The following is a 24066-nucleotide window of genomic DNA, read 5'->3' as shown; positions in this document are numbered from 1 at the left end:
AAATTCATCTATAATATTTTCCCCCAAAGCAGTAAATCTAATTATGATGAAAATTTGTATCTTAATATTCCCCCATGACTAGCAGTAAATTTCCAAATTCTATGCAGTAAATTAATAAAATGCAATTGCAGTACTAACCTTTTGATATTTTCATTCATTCGCACAGAAATTCTATCCACACTCGCACAGCTCGCCCACGAAGAATTGTTTAAAATAATGAATTTCAGTTTCAAGTTTTCACACTCAACAACTCTAACATATAATAACATGTTTCAAACTTTCCTTTAACCCGGTTGGAAAGGAATCATATACTAAACAAAACTAACCAACGCAGCTTACTAAATACCACAAATCATAGAATAACAGCATGACTAAGAAAAGGAAACCAACGGTACCCAAACCGGATTAACCCAGTTTAAAACTGGATAATTTATTCTTTTGAAGACTATTATAAAGTCTAAGAAAGAAATAATAAAACACAAAAAAGTCGAAAGACAAACCCATACCACAAACAATTTACTTTTTGGAAAAAGGACATAACCAACAAGACATAAGAAAAACCACAACAAACCCAACATAAAACGTTGTCACATAACAGGACCCCTCACAAAAACCGCATGAAATCATACTCCCACTCCTGGCCTAACCCACCAGGAAGGACGTCCTGAGCATGCTCTATAGCCGGCCTAACCCACCGCGCTACATCCACGCTTTGTGACCACACCACTATTTTTAATAAGAGCTACTCAAGTGTGAGTAACTCTTCAAAATAACCAAACTAAAACAAAAGCTTTTGTGAAAACAACTAACTAAAATCATAATTAAAAAATATTAAACTAATAAATGTTTTATAAAATGTAAATTACATTTATGCAATACATAGATCAGAATACAACACCAAGGACGAACATCTAAAGACAAAACGACCCCACTACGCTCGAGAGAGAATGACCAACCACAATCGATATGCCACTCACAATCACAACTCAAAGGATTTAGAGTACGACTTGACTTCGCAGAAAAGGACTTCATTGAACTAGACCAATGACCACCTCGATGTTCAAGTATACGTACAGATCCGAGTAACCAGGCATCCCCTCCACGCACAATCTCCACGCCATTCCCAAACTAGATCAGACACAAAAGAAGTTCTCCACGCAGAACAGAAAAACCTGACATAGCAAACCATTCTGAAATCAGATCTGAGTTTGTTGCAAAGACTTAGTCGTTGTCACTAGAAGACACAACGTCTTATGTCTCTAACTCCAGCTCCCTGGAACTTCTTTAATAAAAAGGAAACAGAAGAAACAAGATGTTCGCCAAACACCAACGTCCATCATCCATCCTTCGAATTGCAGAAGAACTATTCTAAAAAACTCTGTAAAACCCGGATGGGTGGAACCTGATCTAAACTACATTTTATGATTGGATAAATTAGATATTTTACCAATGTAAAGTATTTAATATTAACCAATCATGATCCATCTAACTAACAACCCACTTATTTGTAAGTGCTGAAGTTACTTGTAATTTCAGCACCAGAGAGATTTGAATTTAACTTAGAAATTAGTTGGACTCTCCCGAGCACTTCAGCAGCCGCAATAAACCAGTATACCCTAGATCTATTGAGCCTAGCAGAGACTAGTTAAACAACCTGAGACTAGATAGTATAAGAGTAAGATTAGGATCGGTATTAGACTAAGAAGTTGCACGAATCTATCCGGCCGAAAATAAGATAGCGTGACGAGCAGACGGTGTACCCTATCCGAAATTACTCTATGAGTTATACACTCCAGTCCTAACTCAATTTACATCACATTGATTTGTAATTAGTTTGAATTTACATTGAGTGGCGTGGTGCTGATGTCGAAATATTTTTCTCTCGACAATGTCAGATACACGATGCGTAATTTATTAGGGTTCACTGGAATCGACCAGCACTACGAGGCGCCTGTGAACCCAGATCTAACTCTGAAGACGGGCCAGATGTCACTATCAGACTGTGTGCAGGCCATCATCCAGCTACTGCAGGAACACGGAATAGTACCAGAAAGTGCCAAAGATGTGGTCAAAACACTACAGGTGAGATTGAAGATAGGAATTTAAGCAGCTGTTGCTGATACTTGACCAGCTCTTTGTTATATTTTTGGTGAAAAAAATCGAAATGTTCTCAAAAGGCGCATTCAGCGCGACGCTAAAAGGTACTTATTTTTGACGGCGAGTGCCCAAAAAAATTTCAAAAAAGCACTTAGCAACGGCATTTTTGGTGCTTTTTCTCAAAATTTGGCCGGCACTCAAAAATTTTTAGCAAAATAGTTTGTAGTGGAAATTGGGAGAAATCGAAAAGTCATTTTAGTCGACCTAAAACAAACGTAGACAAAATAATATTCTACTTTTTTTTGAAAATCCGCTCCCTTCTGGAGAATATAATCCTGGCTTGTATTGAATGGAAAAAGTATTTACCGTGTGAACTATTTCCCTCTTAAGCAGATTTAAGGTAGCACCATCTTGTTTGACTGGGAGCCCAAAAGTTAATTATCAGAGTGTGCTGCTCACTAAGGGCATGCAGATTCTATGACTCTTTTTCGCAAAATTATCATTCAAAAAACCGAAACAGTTATGAGCAAAAGGAATAAAATTTTACAAAAATCTTCAAAACTTCACTTTTTTTTCTGAATCAATTACAGTAATGGGACATTAGTACTTTTATGACCGTTAGACGCGAGAAACTTCCCTGTCCTATTATGGCTAAGTGTGACTTTAGCGTGCTCGCCACTTCAGAACCATTTGTAGCTCCTTGGTTTAAAAATACGTGTTGAGCCAGTATTAGGCGCTTGCGTAATCTTCAATGGTGTTATAATTTATGGACATGTTTAAGATGAAACGTATTTGAAATCTGTAAGATCCTTCTACACTATCTCCATGAAGTGCTGTTTAGTCTTGGTATGATCTAACATTAATACTCCACTTGTATTGTGTTTACTAAGTTATAAAAAGCAAGCTGTATCAACTTACGGAACACAATTGAAAAATCATTCCCGGCATTCTAATAACGGCGATTTAACTGATATTTCTAAGAGAGCCACGATGGTATAATACAGATATGAAAGGATAAACGTTGAGCTTAGTAGTGATTAATGAGATTGAATGCGGATTGCGATTGATAGACGAAGCTCAAATGCATATCAGCTCAAAAACAAGTTATTTTGAAAATAACGCTTTGTCGAAATTCTACTTTTGTGTTTTGGGTAGCTTTGTGTACTGCGATGTGAAATTTAATTAAAAAAAATGGTTTCAAACTTTGAACTCAGAAAAAGTTTACATGCTCCTAGAGGAATATGAAAATATATGAAGCAAATTTAGAAGATTGAAAAGTTGTAACAATCATGCGACTCTAACAAAATGATGGATATGTTGGTGACAGCCCAGATGTGTTGCTACCCAAATTTACTTGATATAACTTAAGCGTTATCACGTTTTTCTCTCGAGGGAAAAATTGACGAAAGGTATTTTGCTTGAAAGCTTTATTTGAACTCAATTGTTCCGGCTAATGTTTCATTGGCTTGTTTTGCGTTGTTTTAAGGGAAAACTAGTTTTTTCTCCTTTGTTTGAACTTCCGAATCTTTTTCGTAACAACAATTTTGTTTTCAGCTCAACGGGATTTTTTTTCCCGAAAACTTGTCGAAATAGTTACCGCGCGATAATTATTTCTGTATAACTATTTAACAACGTTGAATGTGTTTCTTGACGTTTTCTGATCAAATTGAAAATCATTTCAGACAAAATTTTGAATTTTGTTTAGTTGTAATTTCGCGAAATTTTTTTTCGACTTATTTGCTTTCCTTCCATTTTCTGTCTGCTAGCTCAAAATGCTATGTTTGTGATAAAGTTATGTGTGAATATATCAAATAAGTGTTTTGAAAACCATTCCTTTATTGCAAAGGCCGAATTAGTTACTTCGTTTGAAAATCGTATGTCCTCAAACCTTGAATAAGTTTTTTTGTATAGAGGTTAGTAAGTATTTGGTGCCATAAGGAGAGAGGCCGAAATAAGCTTTCATAAATGTGGTTTGTGAAAGTTGTTCGAAATATTGTGCAATATTGTGGTGCCTATTTTAAATCAATTCAGCAACTGATCCATTCTTGTGTATAGGTCAGCCCAGAGGAAATACCCGCTCTGACTGAAGAGGCCAAATCGCTACCAACAGTCGACATCACCACTCTGGATCTCCAATGGGTGCAAGTTTTGGGAGAGGGTTGGGCCACACCTCTGTATGGCTTCATGAGAGAGAGGGAGTACCTGCAGTCGCTCCATTTCGGATGTCTAGTTGATGGTTAGTTCATTTAAGTCGGTGGTAAAATGAGCAACGGTGTAAAATTGAACATCAGTTTATTAAGTTCAACGGAACATCAGAAATTGATTTTTGAGGTCTCAGTGACCGCATATCGAATATTAGAAGATTATCCGGTTATGGTTGTAACCCTTGGTGTAGATGCACAAGTATACCCTTTGCAAATAGCATTGTTTGTTATTTTTTGGACCTTGAGAGGGATTGAAATTAAGCCTTAGAACTTATAAAAAAAAGAGAGCTACTATTGAAAAAACTATATTGAAGTTAGTCAATCAGATGAATTATCACCCGATCACAAAATTAGTCTGAAGTAGCTTGCTGTAATTTGAGAGGTTTTCAATTGGGTATTTCTCAGCAGAGCAATTGCCCTTTGTATGAGTCATGAACTTAGTGAATACTCTTATATAGGTCATGGTTTTTTATATTGTTTTTTTTTCAGAATTTGCTCACGCTCATTTTATTTTGCGGTATGACTTTCGATTATTTTAAGTTCACTACATTTCCTTTAAAAGGAAGGCAAATTCCACTATCAAACAGCAAAAATTTAAAGGTTGGAAAAACGTGATCGACTTTTAATTTCCAAAAAGGAATTTAATTTTTAGATTTCCCAGCGGAATAAAAGTTTACCTTTTGAACAAGTTTTTTCAAGTCGGGTTAATTTTATTACGCTTGCGATAAGCAATCGTTATGAAATATATACTTTTTTGGCGTTAACCACTAGTTTAACAGAATCACATGAATCATTTTACTTTTGGTTCATATGAAATCAAAAGTCAGATTGTAATTCCAGAATTTGGCGAAGAGGTTACGCACCTGTCTATAAAGACAAAGGTCAATGATTCGAATCCGGCCAGGAACTGTTTTTTTTTTGTTAGTGGACAACTGTCCGCGCGTCAAAAAATCTTTGTCGGACTTCTGTTTGCAGATTTCTTGTCGACTTAATTTCAACATTTGACTTAGTACAAAATTTGCCTAAAACTTAGACATTTTTACTCAAATTTGTGTGCAAGTAATTGAGTTCCAAGAAATTTTGCCTATTTTTTTTTGATTTTGTTCATGTTGTTTACAAATTTTTTTGGTATTTGTTTTCTTTATTAATTCAAGGAGTGTTCTGTGTTCTCATGTTTGAGATGACAAGTCGCAGAAGCTCGATTCAAGTCGGGAACTGTTTTTTTTTGTGTAAATTGAAATATTTCGACTGTTTTAGGCTTTCGTGTCTGCTAATTTTTGTTGGCTTAGGTCCCGCTGAAAGGTTTGGTTTTTTAAAGCATTTTGAAAGCTCTTTTTTGAAGTTTCGAATGGTGCAGGTTATTTTAATCCAGTAATTTTTCTAAATTCAAATGTCTATAATAACTTTTTTTGACGTCTTCATTTTTTGATTTGTCTTTTCATTTGCTGGTAATCATAGTCATTAATTTTTGCATCTCAAGCGATGCGAAGTTAAGTCAGTATTCTTTTTTCTTGCATTCATTGACTTTTCCAACTGCCTGTTGGCTGTTGCTCAAAATCTTATTTTGACTGAAGGGGTTTTAGCTTAAAACTCATAGCACAGTAAACGAAAAACTAAATAATACCACACAATATCTCTGTGGGACCTTAATTACCTGATTAAAAAACTCAAATTCAAGTTTTTCCCCTTGTGTGGCTGTAACAATTAATTGATAGAAGTTTCCATTTTTCCCACTATTCAAACATGGATATGGATATATTGAATATGGTGGGTTTTTGCTTCCAAAATCAGGCAATTCAAAGAAAGATCGCCTCAAGGAACGTTCCCGCCGAAATTTATCTGAGTACCGAGAACAACCGGACTAACTCCTTTTTTCAGACTGAACCATTTTTTTAGGAGGCATGAACATAGGAGTCATGAACAATACTCTTATGTAGGTCTAATTGATTTTTTGTTTGTTTTTTTTTCCGGAAAAAGCCCTAGTTCAGGTTTAAGTTTACTTTTTCGCGGTTTGATTTTTGGTGTTTTCCCTTGCGACAATCAAGGGTTTTGCAATCAAGTACTAGACTGTTTTCCGTTAATAACTTTGTTCACAGAATGGTCAAAATTAGACATGGTAATTTAAAGTTCAGTTCATGAGAAGTTCAATTTTTTTTGCCTCTGCAGTACACTTGGTCTAGAGAGAACGAATACGCCTGGGACAGAAAAGGTCTTGAGTTCGAATCTGACATGACCTGTTTTTTTTTCAATCGGTAAATATTTGGTTTCAAAAAAGTTGATGGCTTATTGTTTGTCTGATTAAGTTTTGTCGGCTTAGTTTGCCACATCGCAGAATTGTTTCTTGCTGTTAGCAAGTTACCTTGTTGTTGCTTCTAGAATTTTAAGTCTTTTTCTGCTATTTGTTATTTAACTAACCTTGGTGCCTAATTTTTGCGGCCTAATTGATTTTGGCTTATGTTTTATCGCTTAGTGACCCATTTTTTAGTAATTTCAAGCAAAACATAATTTTCATGCTCCCATCTGGTTCGCACAAAATGCTAAAAATCTTAATAGAATTTATAGTTTTTCATAACAAGAATTTTTTTTCGGCTGTTTTATTTTTTTCCTTGTTCCACTTGATAGGTTTCGCATTCATTTTAATAGACATAGTTTTTTGACGTTTTCGGTTTTTTTTCCGACTTATCCTTTGCGACATTTCATGCTTTCCTTGTGTTGTATCGCAAGTGGTGCATAGCTCAGCTTCACGTCTGTGTTCACTTCCTAAAAAGAAAATTACGAAGCCAAGGTTAGTTAAATAACAAATAGCAGAAAAATATTAAAAATTCTAGAAGCAACTACAAGGTTACAGCAAAAATTTAAAGCTCACAAAAATTGTGATCGACTTCTAATTTGGAAAATGGATTTTAGTTATCAGATTTTCAAGCGAAATAAAAAAAACACTTTTGATCCAGTTTTCTCAAATAAGGTTAATTTTATCAAATAAGTGTCGATCTTAAATTGTTCTTGAATTTCAAAGAGCTTTGAGGCCATTTTTCTTTTTTTATTTAATTCAATCGTTTTTTCAAAAGTATTTTTTTTACGTTCCTGAAAAGAATTCCTTACTTTCATGACTCCTTTCAAACTATCTGTTGGCTATGTTCTGATAATTTTTGATTGAATGTCAATGAACTTAATGAAGACTTTTCTATTGTTCGTGATTTTTTTAAGTTTATTTTTCATCTGGAAAAAGTCAACTTGTTCAAGCTTTACAGATTTCCCAGTGGAAAGCTTTACCTATTGATCCAGTATTCTCAAGTTTCGAAAGTCGAAGTTTTCTCAGTTTTGCGTTCATTGCCTCTTTTTCCAACTCTGTTGACTGTTTTCTACGACTTTTATTAAGGTAATCAGAACACTCTGTGTTACTTGAAAAGCAACAGGCTATCCTATCCCTATTTGATTCTAATATGATGACCTTGAACTCCTAGCTTCTTTTTCGCATGTTAAAATCTATGATAACTTTTTTCGGCCTTCATAGATAGATCATTTCTATTGATGTGTATAGGGTTTAGGAATTCTTTTTAGACTGTGTCGGAGATAATTTCAGAAGTAAGTGCATGCTCTGTTTGTTTGGTTATTAACTCAAATTCAATCAATCAGCATAGCTTCAAATTTAGCTTGTTAGTTTTGGTCCGTTCGCTGCTAGATAGCGTTTTGTGTTTACTTTTCGTAGTTTGATGTCGTTAATCTAGAAATATTCAAAAAATACTGCAACAGTCAGTGTTAAGGGTTGATTTATGAAAAAGGGCAATCGGTTGCACGAAATTCTGAATTAATTGGGCTTGCTTTAGTGTTAACGCAAGAAAACTACAACCAAGTTAACTATCTTTCATTTATTCTTTGATAATGATACCTGACAACGAACCCGATTCACGAATACTGACAAATGGAATGGCTACGTATTTCTTACCAACTATTGTTAAACTAAAATTTAAGTACGCGGTGACGCAGTATATTGTAAAGGTACTAATTTACGACTTATAACTTCATCTAGTTATTTAACAAAATGGTGCCTGGAAATTTTTTTCATTTACCACGCATCATTGCCTGGTAAGCTTCGCGAATCGTTGCGTGGCGTACCAGGCAAAGTTGCGTGGTAAATGAAAAGCTTTCCAGGCACCATTTGTTAAATGACTAGGTGAAGTAATAAGTCGTAAATTAGTACGTTTACAATATACTGCGTCACCACGTACTTAAACTTTAGTATAACAGCACACGTGTATTAACTTATTTATATTTTTTTTGACTTCAGCTTATTTGCGTCACTTAGTTATAAAGTGTCATTTTGAGTTATCTCAACGATATTATTATTTTTACATGCCTTTGCGAATGTTCTTTTTAACTTTTTCATGTGTTGGTTACTTATTTGGTTTGTTTTAGCTGATCAACATATGAATGCGCTCTCTCAAAAGCTCTCATTTTATCCCAATAACAGTGAGATGATTGAATGGATAGTCTTTTACATTTATTCAATGTCCGTCACTCAGTAAAATCTTTCTTAGATTGATGTTTTAGTTTTCAAAACCTGCATTTTAGCTTGCTTAATGCTCAAGCCAAGTTTTTATTCCATGTGAAATAGCAGGAGTTCAATTTGAATTAAGTTTTTATGTGAAGGAATGACATGTTCAATTTGTTCATCGGGTATAATCATACAATAGTTGCCAATGAGACAATGTTTGAAGTTTCTGTATTTTGTGTAGGCGGCGTGATCAACCAGTCTGTTCCGATTGTGTTGCCTGTGAGTAATGAGGACAAAGATAGGTTGTCGGAGGCAGAGGCACTGGCACTGAGACACAAAGGAGAAGTGGTGGCTATCATGCGAAAGGTGAGAGCCAGTCAGTGTAATCAGATGTAGAGTGAGTGGCTAATGCATGCTCTGCTTTTCATTTGCGAGATCAAGTGACTTGTATACTACAGGAACTAGGTTTTTCCCATCAACAATTTTTTTTTACAAATCTGTACGAAATTGAACTTGCCTTATTATGTAACCTCGACACTTTCGAGGCACCTTCTCGTTTGGTCTAGCTATGCCTGGGGTTTGAATCGCTGACGGACCTTTTTAAGAGTAATGAACGTAGTGAAGACTCTTATATAGGTCTTGGTGATTTTTTTGTTTTTTTTTTCAGGAAAAAGTCTTGAAGTGCTCTAATAACTACAGATGTGCATTCATACATATTAATGCATTTATGAATGCACTTAGGTATATATATGCACTTTGTTCAATTGAAATTCATCTGCGCTGAAAGTTACGTAAATAGCACTCTCCAATTACGAACGTGGAAATGGCGCGAAAAAACGTGAACGATTTCTAGTTTCGAAAGTGGAATTTAATTTTTAGTTTTCCAAAAGCGATGTGCGGAATAAAAACTATAACTATTGATCCAGTTTTCTCAAGTTGGGTTGATCTTGTCAAAAAAGCGCCTATCATAAATTGTTCTAGAAATTCAAAGAGCTTAAAAGGCATATATTTTTTTCTTTGAAGTTCGAACATTTTTTCAACAAAGACAGTGTTTTTTTTTCTGTTTACTTGCGTTCATTATTTTGATTACTCGTTTCCAACTGTCAGTTGGCTATGTTTTTTTTTCGCTACGTATCAATTTGATTTTTTTCTGAGAAGTTTTGAATAGTCCGAATATCGTTTATCTGCTGTTTTATCGACTTCTATCGAATAAAATAAAGTTGATATCCAGTGTATGGAATTGTCTAATGTAAAATTTTTTTTGGAGTCAGAGTTATGAGTTCATTATGAACTCAGCTATTAGATGTAATTTAGTTGAAAACACAAGTCATTATGAGTCAACAAGTTTCAAATAAACTTTTCGACATGGAATCATCTCCGAAAGTGTTTCTTGTAGCTTCGTTAAACTTCTTCATGCTCTTTCGAAAAATGTGCCTTCCACCCACCTAATGAGAGGAACATGCTAAGTAAATAAATGATAATAACAATTAGTCGTTTGTTACTTAATTTACGACCTTTTTGTAATTTCTTTGTCGCTTTTTTTTGGCTTATGTTTTGTTTCGGCTCGCCTTATATCACCTTAGTCACCTTATATTGTCGTCTTAAAGGCAAAAAATTCCATGTTTTTGTAATGTTTTGGATAGGGTGGGGTGTAAAATTTTTGAGTTTTTTAACTCAATAGTTGAAATTATTTTAAAAGAAATTTTTTTATGACATTTTTTGTTTTCGACTGAACGGTCATCGATCCAAGACTTGTCGGTTTAGTGTACGCCCGTTAAGTGATATTTATTGCTGTTAGTTGTGTATTCCTGAAAATGAACATAATTCAAGATAAAGGTTTTTAATCTTTGAAGGATTAGTTTTTAAAAATATTTTCTGATTTGGTGATTTCTCCTTTATTTGCTATTTCTTAGCTTGCAATGCTATGCTTGCGTTGTATCGCAATTGTTGCGAGAAAAAATAATTGTCGCTACAAAAAGAGGTTAGCGAACGCTAGTAGATGGTTGATGTGTTCATAGCACGCAATCGATTGACTGACTGAAGTTCATTTTATGTTAGTATCGCGCCAAATTTTGAAAATGAAAAAGAAAAGTCGAAATTTATAAAAAAAATTCCTTTTAGGATAGGAAAAGATTGCCGAATTGATCCGAAAGTTGTTCACTCTCGAATTAAATTATCTGAGCTTCGCTTTTCATCTTTCGAAGTTTTGATTTGAATTCATATGCTAAAAGGAAGCTAAGCAAAATTGTAAATTGCACAAAAAAACGTTTGTTTGAATAAAAAACGTTGCGAAATTTTCATTACTTGATTGCGACAAGAATTTTGGACGTCCTATGTGCTAGCGTTTTTTTCTCCAAAATTTCAAATTTATATTTTGGGTGTCATACTTCTGAAGCATTTTGTTCCCAGGTGGAGTTTTTCGAGCACCGTAAGGAGGAGAGAGTGTCGAGGCAGTTCGGACTCAGCCATCCAGACCACCCCTACATCAAAATGATCAACGAGTCAGGTATTTGTATATTAGCAGCAATAATAAATATATGTGCAGTCATGAATAAGTATCTCAAAAAAGTGGTATTTGCAAAAACTACTCTGTAGCTCCTTTTCGAACATGATTTTAAGTCTTGCTTCTGTAAGGAATAGCTTAAGTTTCGGCGACCTGTAGTTGAAATTATGCAAAGAGATTTAAATGAACATGTAACAGTGTTATAGCAGCCTGTAAATATTCTCATTGTAAATTTTTAATATCGATGTTTTTTCAGGCGAGTGGTTGTGTGGTGGCGATCTTCAAGTATTGAAGAGAATCACGTGGAACGATGGCTTGGACCAATACAGGCTTACTCCCAATGAACTCAGAGAAAGGTATTAAACTGCACTCTGCCCAAATTGAATTGTCCGATAAAAACTGCTGTAGATTTTGATTGCTTATGAATTGTGGTCAGGGGCAGCACTAAGGTTCTCTCGGGGAAGGGCGGTTTTTCAAAAAAAAATTCAAATTTTTTCTCGACCTTTTTATTAGGTCGACCAAATTGATTTTCCGAGCACTCCTAGAACACTATAATAACCCTACTTTAACTAAATTTGAAAAACAGGTCGAAATTATTATATATTGGCGCCCAATGCGTCTTTAGAAACATTTTAGAGTTAGCCACCGAAAATGGATATCATTACGCTTGCGATTAGCAAGCGTTATCAAATCGGAATGTAGACTTTTTCTATTTACCAACTAGTTAAACAAAATCAGTTGAATCACTTGACTTGTTCAATGCTCTACACCTGACATGCTCTTCAGCTCACATACTAAATTTGATGAAAATTCAAATTTAAGTACTGGCTAGGTACTAGTTACTACAGGCTAGTTTCACGGGTATTTGAAAGTTCTAAAAGTTCATTTTAAATGACAAGTTTTTTTTCGGCTCAACTGGTGTCTGCTCAAAGATTGTCGGCCTTGTTTCCGCTTCGCAAGTTTTGTCCAGTTGCTAATTTGAATTTCAAATGTTCTGCTTGGCTTGTTTTTCTAGAATTCTTGTGTGATAAAAACAGATATTATGAAAGTGTACGGGTTTTTATTTCTATTTTTCAGGCGCTTTGGAAAATTTTTACTTTTTGGAAAAATAAGTTTTTTTTTCTCAAAAACCCTGCTACCGATTTTCAAAACAGGGGTATTCATAGAAGGACCGCCTATATTATTGCGTGCCTGCATACTCACCTGGTCTTTTTTTGCTTTCCCATTTTTTCTACAGCCTTCGGAAAGGTCTGTGGGGGGAATATTTGACCGATTTTTTTGTGATTTTTTTCATTTTCTCGAAAACCCATCCCAAATCAGAGGTTGTGGATTCAATTGAATAAATGGGTAGTGGGAAGCTCCTCTGTATTAGCGGTACCACTCACATTTTTCTTACACAAAAAATTATTGTCCTCGGAAAATAAGTTTTTGAGCGGTTTTTCAAAATTTTATAAATGTAACCAAAAAATGCTCTCTCATATCTGAGATTTTCGGTTCAATCGAAAGAACGGGATGTGAGAAGCTCCTTTGCTCACGGGATAACGCCCGATTTTTTTGACACAAAAAGTTATGGCCCTCGGAAAAGTCTACAGTTTTGACCTTTTTTTGAAACTTTTTGCCTTTTCTCGAGAACTACTCTCCCAAATTTGAGTTTTTTTGGCTCAACCGTAAATACAGGTTGCGTGAATTTCTTCTGCATAAGCGGTTAATCCCAAATTGTGTTACACAAAAAGCTATGATTCTCGGAAATGTCAATTCTTTGTTTGTTGACCTAGCCTTTCTCAGGTCTTTGGGTTCAATCGAAATTACAGGTTGCTTCAATCTCTTCTGCATAAGCGGCTGATCTTAAATTTTGTTACACAAAAAGCTATGATTCTCGGAAATGTCAATTCTTTGTTTGTTGACCTAGCCTTTCTCAGGTCTTTGGGTTCAATCGAAATTACAGGTTGCTTCAATCTCTTCTGCATAAGCGGCTGATCTCAAATTTTGTTACACAAAAAGCTATGATTCTCGGAAATGGCATTTTTTTGTTGACCGTTTTTTGGACTTTTCACGATAACTATTCTGCCAAATCTGGTATCATAAGTTTAATCGACCGAATTACCCTTATAATTTGTTACGCCCTGTTTCTTTAAGAAAATAGCTATGGCCTTTAAGTAAGTTTTGGAAAATTGGACCGTTTTTAGAAATTTTCTGCTTGACTCGACAATTACCGTGTCTATTCTCAGGTTAGCGTTCAATCGAGAAAAGCGATGTTGGGAATCTTCTCTTCTTTACCAGCCACGACCTGCGTTTGGCAGAAAAAAGTTATCGACTTTGGACAGTCAAGTTTTTGAATTCTGACCATTTTTTAGAAACTTTGCGAATTTTTAAAAACTACCCGATCAAATTTGAGATGAAAATCGAAAGAAGCGGTTGCGCGAATTTTTCTTGCAGAAGCGGCTTCTCCGTAATTTTTGTTCTCACTTATTTTAGTTGAGAATCAACTAAGCTTTTTGTGCAAAGTTAATTTTTGACTCCTGCTTTTTTATTGTATCGGGTGTTGTATCGCAAATGGTGCGAAGCTCCGCTTCGCCTCTGTAAAATAATAATTCCAGTGATATTTCTGCTATTTCGTTGTACCTATGCCTTATAAAGCTGCTGAATGGTGTCAGCTTAGGGCCATTCGTTTCAAAGGATCAGTTTATAAGTGTGGTGTTTAGGTTCCGTGAGTTGGGAGCGGATGCTGTGTTTGCGTTCCAACTAAGGAACCCGATCCACAATGGACACGCACTCCTCATGCAGGACACCAGACGGCGACTCCTCGAGAGGGGCTACAAGAACCCCACTCTCCTCCTCCATCCACTAGGTATGGGTTGATTGAGTGCTTCTGATAACATTGTGGGTATTGAACTTTTTTGGGAGAAGTAATGAAAGGCTTTTAAATAAAATTGAAGCTTACTTTTAGTTGTTCACGTGTCAGTTCTATAGCTAACAGAAGCGAAATTTTTATTGAGTAGTATCTGCCATGAAGATTGCAGCCGTCAATTTAGTTTTTAATACGACACTGTTTGGCTGTACGTGACAACCCGAATGTTTTCGGTCCTGACTTCTTGTATAGTTGCTAACCATATAACTTGTTGAAGGCGGCTGGACGAAGGATGATGACGTGCCACTTCCAGTGAGGATGGAACAGCACAAAGCAGTGTTGTCAGAGGGAGTATTGGATCCTCAATCCACAGTCATGGCTATTTTCCCCTCTCCCATGATGTACGCAGGACCCACAGAGGTAAGTGCATATGCATCTGTATCTCAGTTTGAGGTCCTATATTCGAGGCATCGTAGAAGTTGTTTTTGGATTCGTTTATCGAATTTTTCAAAAAAGTACTCGCTGTGTAGACTTTTTCAGAATAAAAAGGGGGCTTTATGGTGTTATGGGAAAAATCCTAGATATCCGCCTGGTCTATATCATTCAACTTTTTGTGTTATCATCGTATTGGTTTGTTTCAATTCTCGAAGCTAAAATGATATACTACAGATGTTCTTCTCAGGTGCAATGGCATTGCAAAACGAGAATGATTGCGGGCGCCAATTTCTACATCGTCGGCAGAGATCCCGCAGGCATGGCACATCCTGTCACCAAGCAGGATATATATGAGGCCACGCACGGAAAGAAGGTTCTTTACTACTTTTTATCCTTTCTAATTACAAGCTGCTAAAATGCATGAAGTAGAATGAATTAGTTTCAGAAAAGGCCCTGAACTGAATGCGCTTCTTGATATTGATCGAATTCATCACAATTATTTAACTCAGTTTGCAATTTCCCTAAGAATTTTATTAATTTTGCATATCCAACTTTATTTCGACACAGTTCTTGAACTACACCAGACAATCGGAGGATCTTTTTAAACTAGCTATTCTCAGTAAGAAGCTCGTGCTGATGAATGGAACTCTCATTTAAGGTACTCTCAATGGCCCCTGGCCTGAACTCTTTGGAGATTGTGCCGTTCAGAGTGGCAGCATACGACACGAAACAGCACAAGATGGACTTCTTCGACCCCGAGAGGAAGGAGGACTTCCTCTTCATTTCAGGTCAGAGAACAGACAGAGAAACGAATGATTGTTTTATGATGTACAATGGATGAAGATAGATGTAGTGTATGAAGTTCTTCTGCCCGAAAATGGATATATACATCCAATGGTGCTCTTCCAGGCTGTTTCAAATTTACGAAAGTACCATTTCGTGAACTTTTGTATATTTTTTGCCTGAAAACAAATAATTAAAAATTGCCTGACTTGAAGATTAATACTGGATCAGAGGGTTAGGATCAGTTCTATCCAGTTTGTATTTTAACCGAATAGTACCACAATATATGGGAGACTTGGGTTAAAAACAAGGGACACTTTGAAGGGGCGGATCTAGGATTTTTTCGAGGGGGGGGGGGGGCGGATTTTCAAAAAAATTTCGAAAATTTTGACGACTTTTTTTTCTAGGCCTACCAAATTGATTTTTCGAGCTCTTCTAAAGCACTAAAAAGTCCCTGTTTTGGCCAAATTTTCTGCGCCGCAGGCAAATTTTTGAAAAAAAAACAGGTCAAAAAAGCCATTTTTAGGCACTTTTTGAAAAATCGTGACAAAAATCGGGTTTTTTTGGCGCGCGCTCCCCCTCAAAAGTTAGTATATATTGGCGCCAAAAGGCTGCTTTAGAAAAATTTTAGGGTCGGTCGGCAAAAAATGAATTTCTTAAAAATTACCAAAGGGGGACCCTTTGGGTCGGCAGGGGGTCGAATCCCTGAGAGGGGGCGTCGGCCCCCCCCCCCCCCCCCCCCCCTAAATCCGCCCCTGACACTTTATGATTTTTAAACAGATTTAAGCAGGGTAGGATCTAGGATTTACTCGAGGGCGGGTTTTTAAAAAAATGTCGAAAATTTTGTCAACCTTTTTAAGTTGACCAAAATGATTTTCTGAGCTCTCCTGAAGCAGTAAAAAGACGTTTTGGCCAAAATTTCAGCGCCGCCGGCTAAATTTTGATTAAAAAAACTGGCCAAAAGCAGCCTTTTTAGGTACTTTTGGGAAAGTTTTAACCAAAAAATCGCGGTTTTGTCGGCGCGCACTCCCCCCTAAAAATTAGTAGGTATTGGGCCAAAGGCGCCTCAGACAAATTTTAGTGTCCGACAGCCATGGATTTCTTAAAATAGTACAAAGGGGGTCGGCAGGGGGTGGATGGATCCTTGATCCGCCCCTGGATTTAAGACTTGTTAAGAGTTTTGCAACAGTTTCAATTTGTGATAGTCAGATCGTGTAATCGATCCCCTGTCTTGGCAATGACATTTCGGGTATATGAGCTCTCACTTGACCTCTAGCTTCAGGTGTACCACAGCCTGACCGGTTTTGGCTGCCACAGTGGTACTACGTGAAAGTTCTAGACGCAAAAAACGACATTGAGTCGCAAAACAGAGCAATGCTCAACTAAATAACTCATTCTGTGTGGAGAAATGAGAGAAATGGACTATGTTTGGACAGTCTGAATAGCCTTTCATAGATCCTCTGCGATTTGCAGAAACCACAATTATTATAAATTTTCCATTGTTTGTAGGCACGAAAATGAGGGGCATCGCCAAGTCTGGAGAACTTCCACCTGATGGATTCATGGCAAATTCTGCTTGGAAAGTATTAGCCGAGTTCTACCAGAAGAAAATGGCAGAAGGAGCTGCCGCCGCTGAAGTATCTGGCGCAAGTGGGGATTCACCAGCACCCCTATAGAAGCTCATGGAGTAAATGGAAAATTCAAGCAACGGTCAAAAAAGAAATTGTACTTTGTTGTCAAAAAATTGTTCAAAAGGAGGTAAAATAAATGATTTTATTCACAGCACACACGGAGTAGTTATGACTCATCACGAAGAACTTGGAAAAAAAATAAGATTCATTTGGTGCTCGTGGTAATTTTGGTCCTTCCTTTTCAAGTATGCTTTCAATTCTCATGAGTAAAAAGTAAAAATGAGTATTTTCTTTTGCTTGACTTCTCCGTTTTCTCTGTGCACTGTAATGTAGCCTCTCATTTGGCTTCTAACTTTCGTGTTTCGTATGAACAAAGTCGCATTTGGTTTCAATATGTTGATGGTTTCAAGTTACTTTTGGTCTAGTTCTATGGGGCTTTTGTTTATCAGTATATTGATAGTTTTTCTGGTTAGCAGCTACTGTCACATTTCAACACGTTAACACATATTTAAAAGTATTAAAACTTTGTTATTTCCTTCGCTAAAATTGAAAAAAAAAGTTGAGTGTTCAAATATAAGTTTTTGTAAAATAAAAACGTGTTGAATACTTTCTCCATTTCAGATTCCATTGTAGCCAAATGAGCACAAACATTGTGTGAAACAGTTCTTGTAACATTCGCTGAGTTTAAGTTGGATTTTAATATCATAAATTGCATATTCCTATTGAATTTCCTAAATTTCTTATTTGTAATCTAATAAATGAAATACAAATTGGTTTATATGTACTCTGAACAAGTTCAACTCAGTTCTTCCACAAAATTTTTTTTCCCAAGTAGCAAGCTATTTAGAAGTTATCGGAGTCATTTCGAATATGTCAGAAATGACTTCATTACTAAGGCATTTCGAATTCGCGAGTTACTGAAAACTTTAATAAAGATTTCCAGGAAAAGTTGTAGCACTTAAGTTTAATTGTTGCAGGCAAACAGTTGACATTAATCGTAGAAAAATCATTATTTGTTAAATTTTTTCGGATTAATTACTAACTCGTGTGATTAATTTGCTTGTTAATTCGGTTTTTTCACTGATGTAGATTATCCAGCGTGGCGTTCGAGGAACTATTCTTGACTATCACCAGATTATATTGCCGGTTTACAGATTGTAACTGAGAACAAAAATAGCCGGTTTTTGTACAAGTAGCAAAGAATGTTCCGACCATAGTTTTAAAAAACACAAACTTTTTTTCCTTCAAAATTAGTGTCTTTAAAATTAATTTGATCGAGGCTTGATTCGAACATTTTAAAGCTTTTAGTTGAAGCATTTCATTTTTTGGCTGATATTCTAGTAATCGAAAAATCGGATGTAGTTTCCATAAACTTTCTTTGACATTGCATTGATTAGCCATACAAAAATGTACATAACAGCCTCGGCTTTAGTTGGAAACGAATGCTTGAAGATTTTTTAGACCTCAGACACACGCAATTCTAATGTAAACAAGGATAGCTGGTTACAGTGCAAAAAAATACAAAAGTTACTGTTGTTTTTTACGCCTGGTGTGATAAAAGGATCTGGACAAATTACAATAACTTTGCCATATTCGAAAGTCATACTAAAACAGGCTAACTGGACAACGGTGTTTGAAGAAAAATGAATGAAAAACCCAAGAAAAACATTGAATATTTATTTTATTTCTTTTTTTGCAGAAATGTTTCGAAGTGTTTGATTCTTAAAATGGCGTTAATAAAACTACAAAAGCTAAATATACTCGAGTAAAACTAAAATTAAGCATAAATAAGCTCTAGTGAACAGCCTAAATTAAGCATAAATAAGCATGATCGCTCGCTGTACCCGCTCGAAATTAGATCAAAACTCAAAAATTTGAAACCGGTTTTTCTCGACATAGGAAATTTTCTTAAGCTCGTTCGTAGCACGACTGAAACGACTTTTTATGATAGTATCACTCGACCCGTTCCGATGATTATCTGTGGTATCTGATTTTGTTTGGAAAACCAAGAGAAAAAAACTAAAACACCCAAATACAAAGTTCCTCCTGATTTTTCAAAAGGTCGGAACAAAATGAAATAATTAATGGCGTACACACACTCCAGCTTGCGAGCATTGTGTTTTATTGGAGTCGATTTTTCCAATCCAACTCGCATTAAATTGTGCTCATTTTTACTGCATATGATTTGCAGTTAAATTTCATCTGCTCCCAGCTTTATCTATTTATCACTTTTATTTTTGTTGAGATTTTTTAAAATGAAAGTCAAGTGTTTTCTGTCGGTTTGTTAGCGTTCATTGAATCTTTTCCAACTGACTGTTGGGTATGTCTAATTTAATTGATTGTGAACTTGATTTTTTGGTTGTTTAAGAGTCGCGTTGAATATATTTCAATTTCTTATATAGGTCGTGACGGTTTTCGCTGTTTTTTGTCTTCAAGTTTGTTCAGGCTTAAATATACTTTTTCGTAGTTTGATTTTTGATTTTTTTCTAAGTTCATTTCATTTCCTTCGTTAAAAATGCAAACTCCACTATCGAATAGCGAAAATGTCCAAATTAGGAAAAACTAATTGTCAGACTTTCCAGTGAAATAAGAAATTACCTAATGATCCAGTTTTCTAAAATGGGATAATTTCATCAAAAAAGTGTCAGACATAAATTTTCCTATAAAGTCAGAGAGTTTGAAGACCATCTACTTGTTTTCTTTAAAGTTCGAAAGTTGATTTTCTTTCGAAAATCAATATAGTGTTTTTATCTAGTTCCTTGCGTTCTTTGACTCTTTTCCAAATCTGTTGGTTAGGTTTTTGAAATAATTAATTTTTAAAAGAGCTTGGCCGTAACCTTGCTAAATCTTACAAGATCTCAATTTAAATAGAATGTCAAGGAATACTACGAAACCGTATCGTTCAGGTATTAGAAATGCTTATACATTTTTTTTCATAAAATTGAAAAAAGTTAGTCGGGCCATTTAACTTCTGAGTGTCTGTAAACTTCATAAAATACTCAATTAATCAATATGAGAATATAAAGCATAATTGTTTTATATTACGAACTAAGTTCCGTAAAATTTTCTGTTGAGCTATTTTGTGGTGAATGAATTTTGCTGGGGCAAGAAATGTTGTAACATCAGTGAGGGTTTAGAAGCATGAATTCATTTTTTGTGGTCGAGGTTTTTGTAGGTCTTAAAACTCCATCTTCTTAAGTGTCAATAGCGGCAATGAAGACAGTAATTTAGTTCGTGATTCAAATATTTTGACGCTTAAATTTGACTTTTTCGATTTGACACTTAATTTATTTTTATGTTCAGTTCATTTTCTCTTTTAAACAACGCATTTTAAATTATGGAGGATCAAAAGTGTCACAAAAAATGTGAAGCACTTCCAATTTCTAAAATGGACTTCTATTTTGTGATTTTTTACCTTAACAAAAAATTACGTTTTGATCCAGTTTTCTTTAAATAAGCTGAGTTTACTGTGTAACTCAACTTCAGTAATTCCAGAGATACATATGGAAAGTTACGATTTGAAATTTAATTGCGACCTTGGTGTGTTGTCACGTTGTACTGGATCTTCCAAAGTACAAATGGGAAAATCAGTAGTGCTAGCTGGAATCCACGGGCCAAACGAAGCCAGAATGATGCAGATGAATTACCGTGAACTAGTAGTTGATGTCCGAGTTTATCACTTGACGTATACTTACGCGGAGAAAGATAAAATGAGCTCAATTGAGAAACTAGTTCACAATGCAGTGTTGAGCATGCTGCTTCTGACGGAGTTTCCAAGATTGGCGATTACGCTGACATTGCAAGTGAGTGTTGCTTCATTTGTCCCAAATGTTTTTTTTTCTTTCGACCCAGAAATTTACCTAGTAAAATGAAACCAGGTATAAATTAAGATAGGGTCAAGTGAATAATCATATTAAATAAATTGCAGTCGTGAAAAGTTCTGTTGAAAAAAGGCTGATTTGAAAATTTTGCTGTTTAGTCCTATTCGGAACAAGTAAAACAAGCGCGTAGTGCGAAAATCTTTAATTGAGCCGTGGAAAACTGATTTTTGACTTTAGCTGTGAACAACAAGATTTAGGAAAACTAACAAGTTCGAGAAAAAATTGAAAAACTAAGATCTATTTGTGCTACCTTCTGTGCTACTTGAACAGCAACGGACCACTCATGTTTTCTCATGTTTAACTGTCAGGTCATAATAGGTTAGGGCATGATGAACTCACATGAACTTCGAAGTGAAAATTAGACTACAACAAAAAAGTTTTTAAAACGGGCAGCTTTTTTAGATTATCCAAGATTTCGGTTCAATAGCAGCATGCTGTCTAAACGCAGCTTGTCTCGCTCTTATTGACTCCGGTTTCACTATGAAATACACCATCGCTGCAGTCTCTTTGACCCTCAAAACCCCATCTGGCAGCGAATCAATCGACGATATCGAAATTGGCGTCGAACAGATAAACCCTTCAGAAAAAGAACATCCTCTAACTATTGGTTATTCGGACAAAAAAGAAAATGTGAGAATTGTGACCCTAGCATTGATGAATAAAACAAGTCAGGGTTCAAGTTTGTCAGGTCAAGTTGTGACCTCGCATTGCAGTGGATCACTGACTGAAACTGAATTTGAAACTTGCACTGAAATTGCAAATTTGAGTGTGACTCAGATTTTTGATGCTTACAAGCAATGTTTGAGAAAAATAATTTTGTGATAGATTTACCTTCTGTTCTTGACTGATTTTCTCTAATTTATTTTTTTCTCAGTTGTTTTGAAAATTTTAGTTTCAGTTTATCAATCGTCCATGTTCTCGGTCGATAAAATACATTTGTAAAATACATTTTCGGTCGATTATTTTTATCGATTTTTCCATGTCAACATTTTTTTTTGTTCATACAGTTTTTGAATTTTGGTAAAATCGTAAATAACGATAGACAAAGGTGAAAGACCTTAGAAGTTCAGCAATTTTGGCACTATTATAATTTTGGCTGGAATGATAAGTAACTCTATTTTCATTTTTCGTAAGTTTCTGATGTAAATGGAGTTGTGGCCTATCCGGTAGTGGTGGTACACAGAAATCTTATGATTGCGGGTTCAAATCACAAATGCGCTGCAAATTTCAAGGTGAGGGCTTGCAAGATAGCTTAATGGGCCCATCCTGATTAAGTGAACGCTAGTTCAACCTTAAACAATTAGCCTCCGGGTTAGACCTCCGGGCTGGTTGACGAAAAAAGCATGCAATATATATTTCTCGAAAAATGAACAATCATAATCACAGAAATACTGTTTTTTCAAAAGAGTTGCCTCAATTTTTGACTAATTTTAACATTTTCGAAGAATAAGGAAAACCTAAATTGTCAAAATAATTTTCATAAATTAAATGTTTCGTTAGAATTTTGACATAAATTTAAATGTTTCATTTCTCATCAATAAAAACTCATCAATGTCAACAAGTTTGTAGGAGATCTGACAGTTTATTAGCTCCGAATTCAGAAATGAGAAATGCGCTCAAATGTAATACGCTTTCAAATAATGGACTTCATTTTTCATTAAAAATGATATTTACATGATGAGCTTGTGTTCATAAATTGAACCATTGACGCTATAAATATTCCGCCTACTTTCAAAATAAGTTCTCTGTTTTGGCGTTTATATAAGAGCGGTATTGCTCGTTTAGTGTCCAAGTGGTTATGTATTTGACTGTTGTAAAATATAATGGCCATCTGGTGTTTATACCCACTTACGGTTTGAAATTCCCGGTTTTTTTGTTTTGATTCTTTAACTTATTAATCCGACTATTGAAAATAGGAATGAACTTTGGATTTGGGTGTGTTTTAGTTTTTTTCTCGCAAAATCAAGAACCACTTACAATCATCGGAATGGGTCGAGTGATATATCATATCAAAGCCCTTCCAATCGTAATTCGAACTACCTTTAAAATGTTCTAAAAATTTCCCAGTGTCGAGAAAAACTGGTTTAAATTTTTTTAGTTTTAGTTTAATTTTGAGCGAGTTAAGCGATCAAATAACTTTCGTTATCTAAAAATTTAACGCAAAGAAAAATTAATTTATTTGAATGAAAACTATCTAACGCTTTTTTATAGGCAAAAATGCAGCTTATTTTAGCGCTACTTTGGCAAAAGAATTTTTTTGAAAATTATCTAAAATTAAAGTGAAAAAAATTGAACTAATTTCGATTTTTTTTGTTGGTTATTCTTTTTTTAGGACAGATATTGTAGATTATGTATGCCTAACTCACTAATTTTCTATATGTTTTTATATTTTTCTCTTGACATTGTACAGTCATTGTTTTTTATGAATCTGGTCAAAGCATTCTGTGCTGCTTGCACAGCAAATGTCTATCCTTGTTTATATTGTTATTGAATGTGATTTTTAATGAATAAGTGATTTTTCACTTATTTAGGACGGGTTTGTTTTCAGAAAAAATCTAAAAAAAATTATCACCCTTCAGACCTTTTGGCTAAATACAAGGTAAACAAGGATAGCTGGTGGCTGTGCAAGTAGCACATATTGTTCCGGTCATATTTATAATAAAAACTTTTAATAAGTATTTTTCAGTATTTTTTAAAACGTATTTTCGTTTCAAGTGCTTGATCTGATTCGAGAATTATATAATATACAATCGTATAGAAACTTAGTAACTTAGATATAACCGACAACATTTGTCTTCAAAAAAATGAACGAAAACTAAAAATAAAACATAAAATTAAACTTTTTCTCATATTTTTAGTGGTCGCGACAATTATGATTTTCAATAAAAACAGAGCAAGTTGCGCGGAAAAAAAGGATCTTCAGTTAAGGTTTGAATAGTCAATACTAACTTTCAAGTGTCCGAGGGGATTAAAAACCAATCTGTTCATCAGTTTTCTCAATGAAATTGAAAATATTTTCATTACGAGGCCAAACTGTGCATTTTCTGCATTGTAAGCGAATTCCGCAACAAGGAGGCTCCCTTTGTTCTTCTTTTGTCCTTTAATTTCCTTTGATCGTTCCGACAAAATTTTAACAAGTTTAAAGGCTTGTCTCTGGAATCCAGGAACATACAGACACAAAAATGTGCA

At 35.2% G+C, this 24066-nt stretch overlaps 2 protein-coding genes across 4 annotated transcripts in view; both read left to right on the top strand.

Moving 5' to 3' along the window:
* LOC134853717 (bifunctional 3'-phosphoadenosine 5'-phosphosulfate synthase-like) overlaps positions 1 to 17814 on the top strand; it is a 41592-nt gene extending 23778 nt beyond the window's left edge. For 2 of the 3 annotated variants that reach the window (XM_063869717.1, XM_063869719.1), the window contains exons 6-16: positions 1919 to 2082; positions 4153 to 4333; positions 7863 to 7886; positions 9038 to 9162; positions 11206 to 11302; positions 11556 to 11655; positions 14002 to 14147; positions 14425 to 14567; positions 14830 to 14955; positions 15241 to 15370; positions 16875 to 17814. In XM_063869717.1, coding sequence (XP_063725787.1) covers positions 1919 to 2082; positions 4153 to 4333; positions 7863 to 7886; positions 9038 to 9162; positions 11206 to 11302; positions 11556 to 11655; positions 14002 to 14147; positions 14425 to 14567; positions 14830 to 14955; positions 15241 to 15370; positions 16875 to 17041 — 1403 coding nt within the window. In that variant the 3' untranslated portion in view covers positions 17042 to 17814. The remainder of the gene's footprint in view (positions 1 to 1918; positions 2083 to 4152; positions 4334 to 7862; positions 7887 to 9037; positions 9163 to 11205; positions 11303 to 11555; positions 11656 to 14001; positions 14148 to 14424; positions 14568 to 14829; positions 14956 to 15240; positions 15371 to 16874) is intronic. The other variant, XM_063869718.1, reaches the window with a different exon arrangement.
* A 2647-nt stretch (positions 17815 to 20461) lies between these two features.
* LOC134853715 (exosome complex component RRP46-like) lies at positions 20462 to 21754 on the top strand. Its single transcript, XM_063869715.1, has 2 exons — positions 20462 to 20799; positions 21280 to 21754. Exons 1-2 carry the CDS (start codon positions 20500 to 20502, stop codon positions 21697 to 21699), a joined length of 720 nt encoding a protein of 239 aa, XP_063725785.1. The 5' UTR covers positions 20462 to 20499; the 3' UTR covers positions 21700 to 21754.
* Positions 21755 to 24066: the final 2312 nt, after the last annotated feature.

The sequence above is a fragment of the Symsagittifera roscoffensis genome, chromosome 8 (assembly GCF_963678635.1).
Source record: "Symsagittifera roscoffensis chromosome 8, txSymRosc1.1, whole genome shotgun sequence".
NCBI classification, from domain to species: Eukaryota; Metazoa; Xenacoelomorpha; order Acoela; family Convolutidae; genus Symsagittifera; species Symsagittifera roscoffensis.
This window is presented reverse-complemented; position numbering and strand designations above follow the sequence as displayed.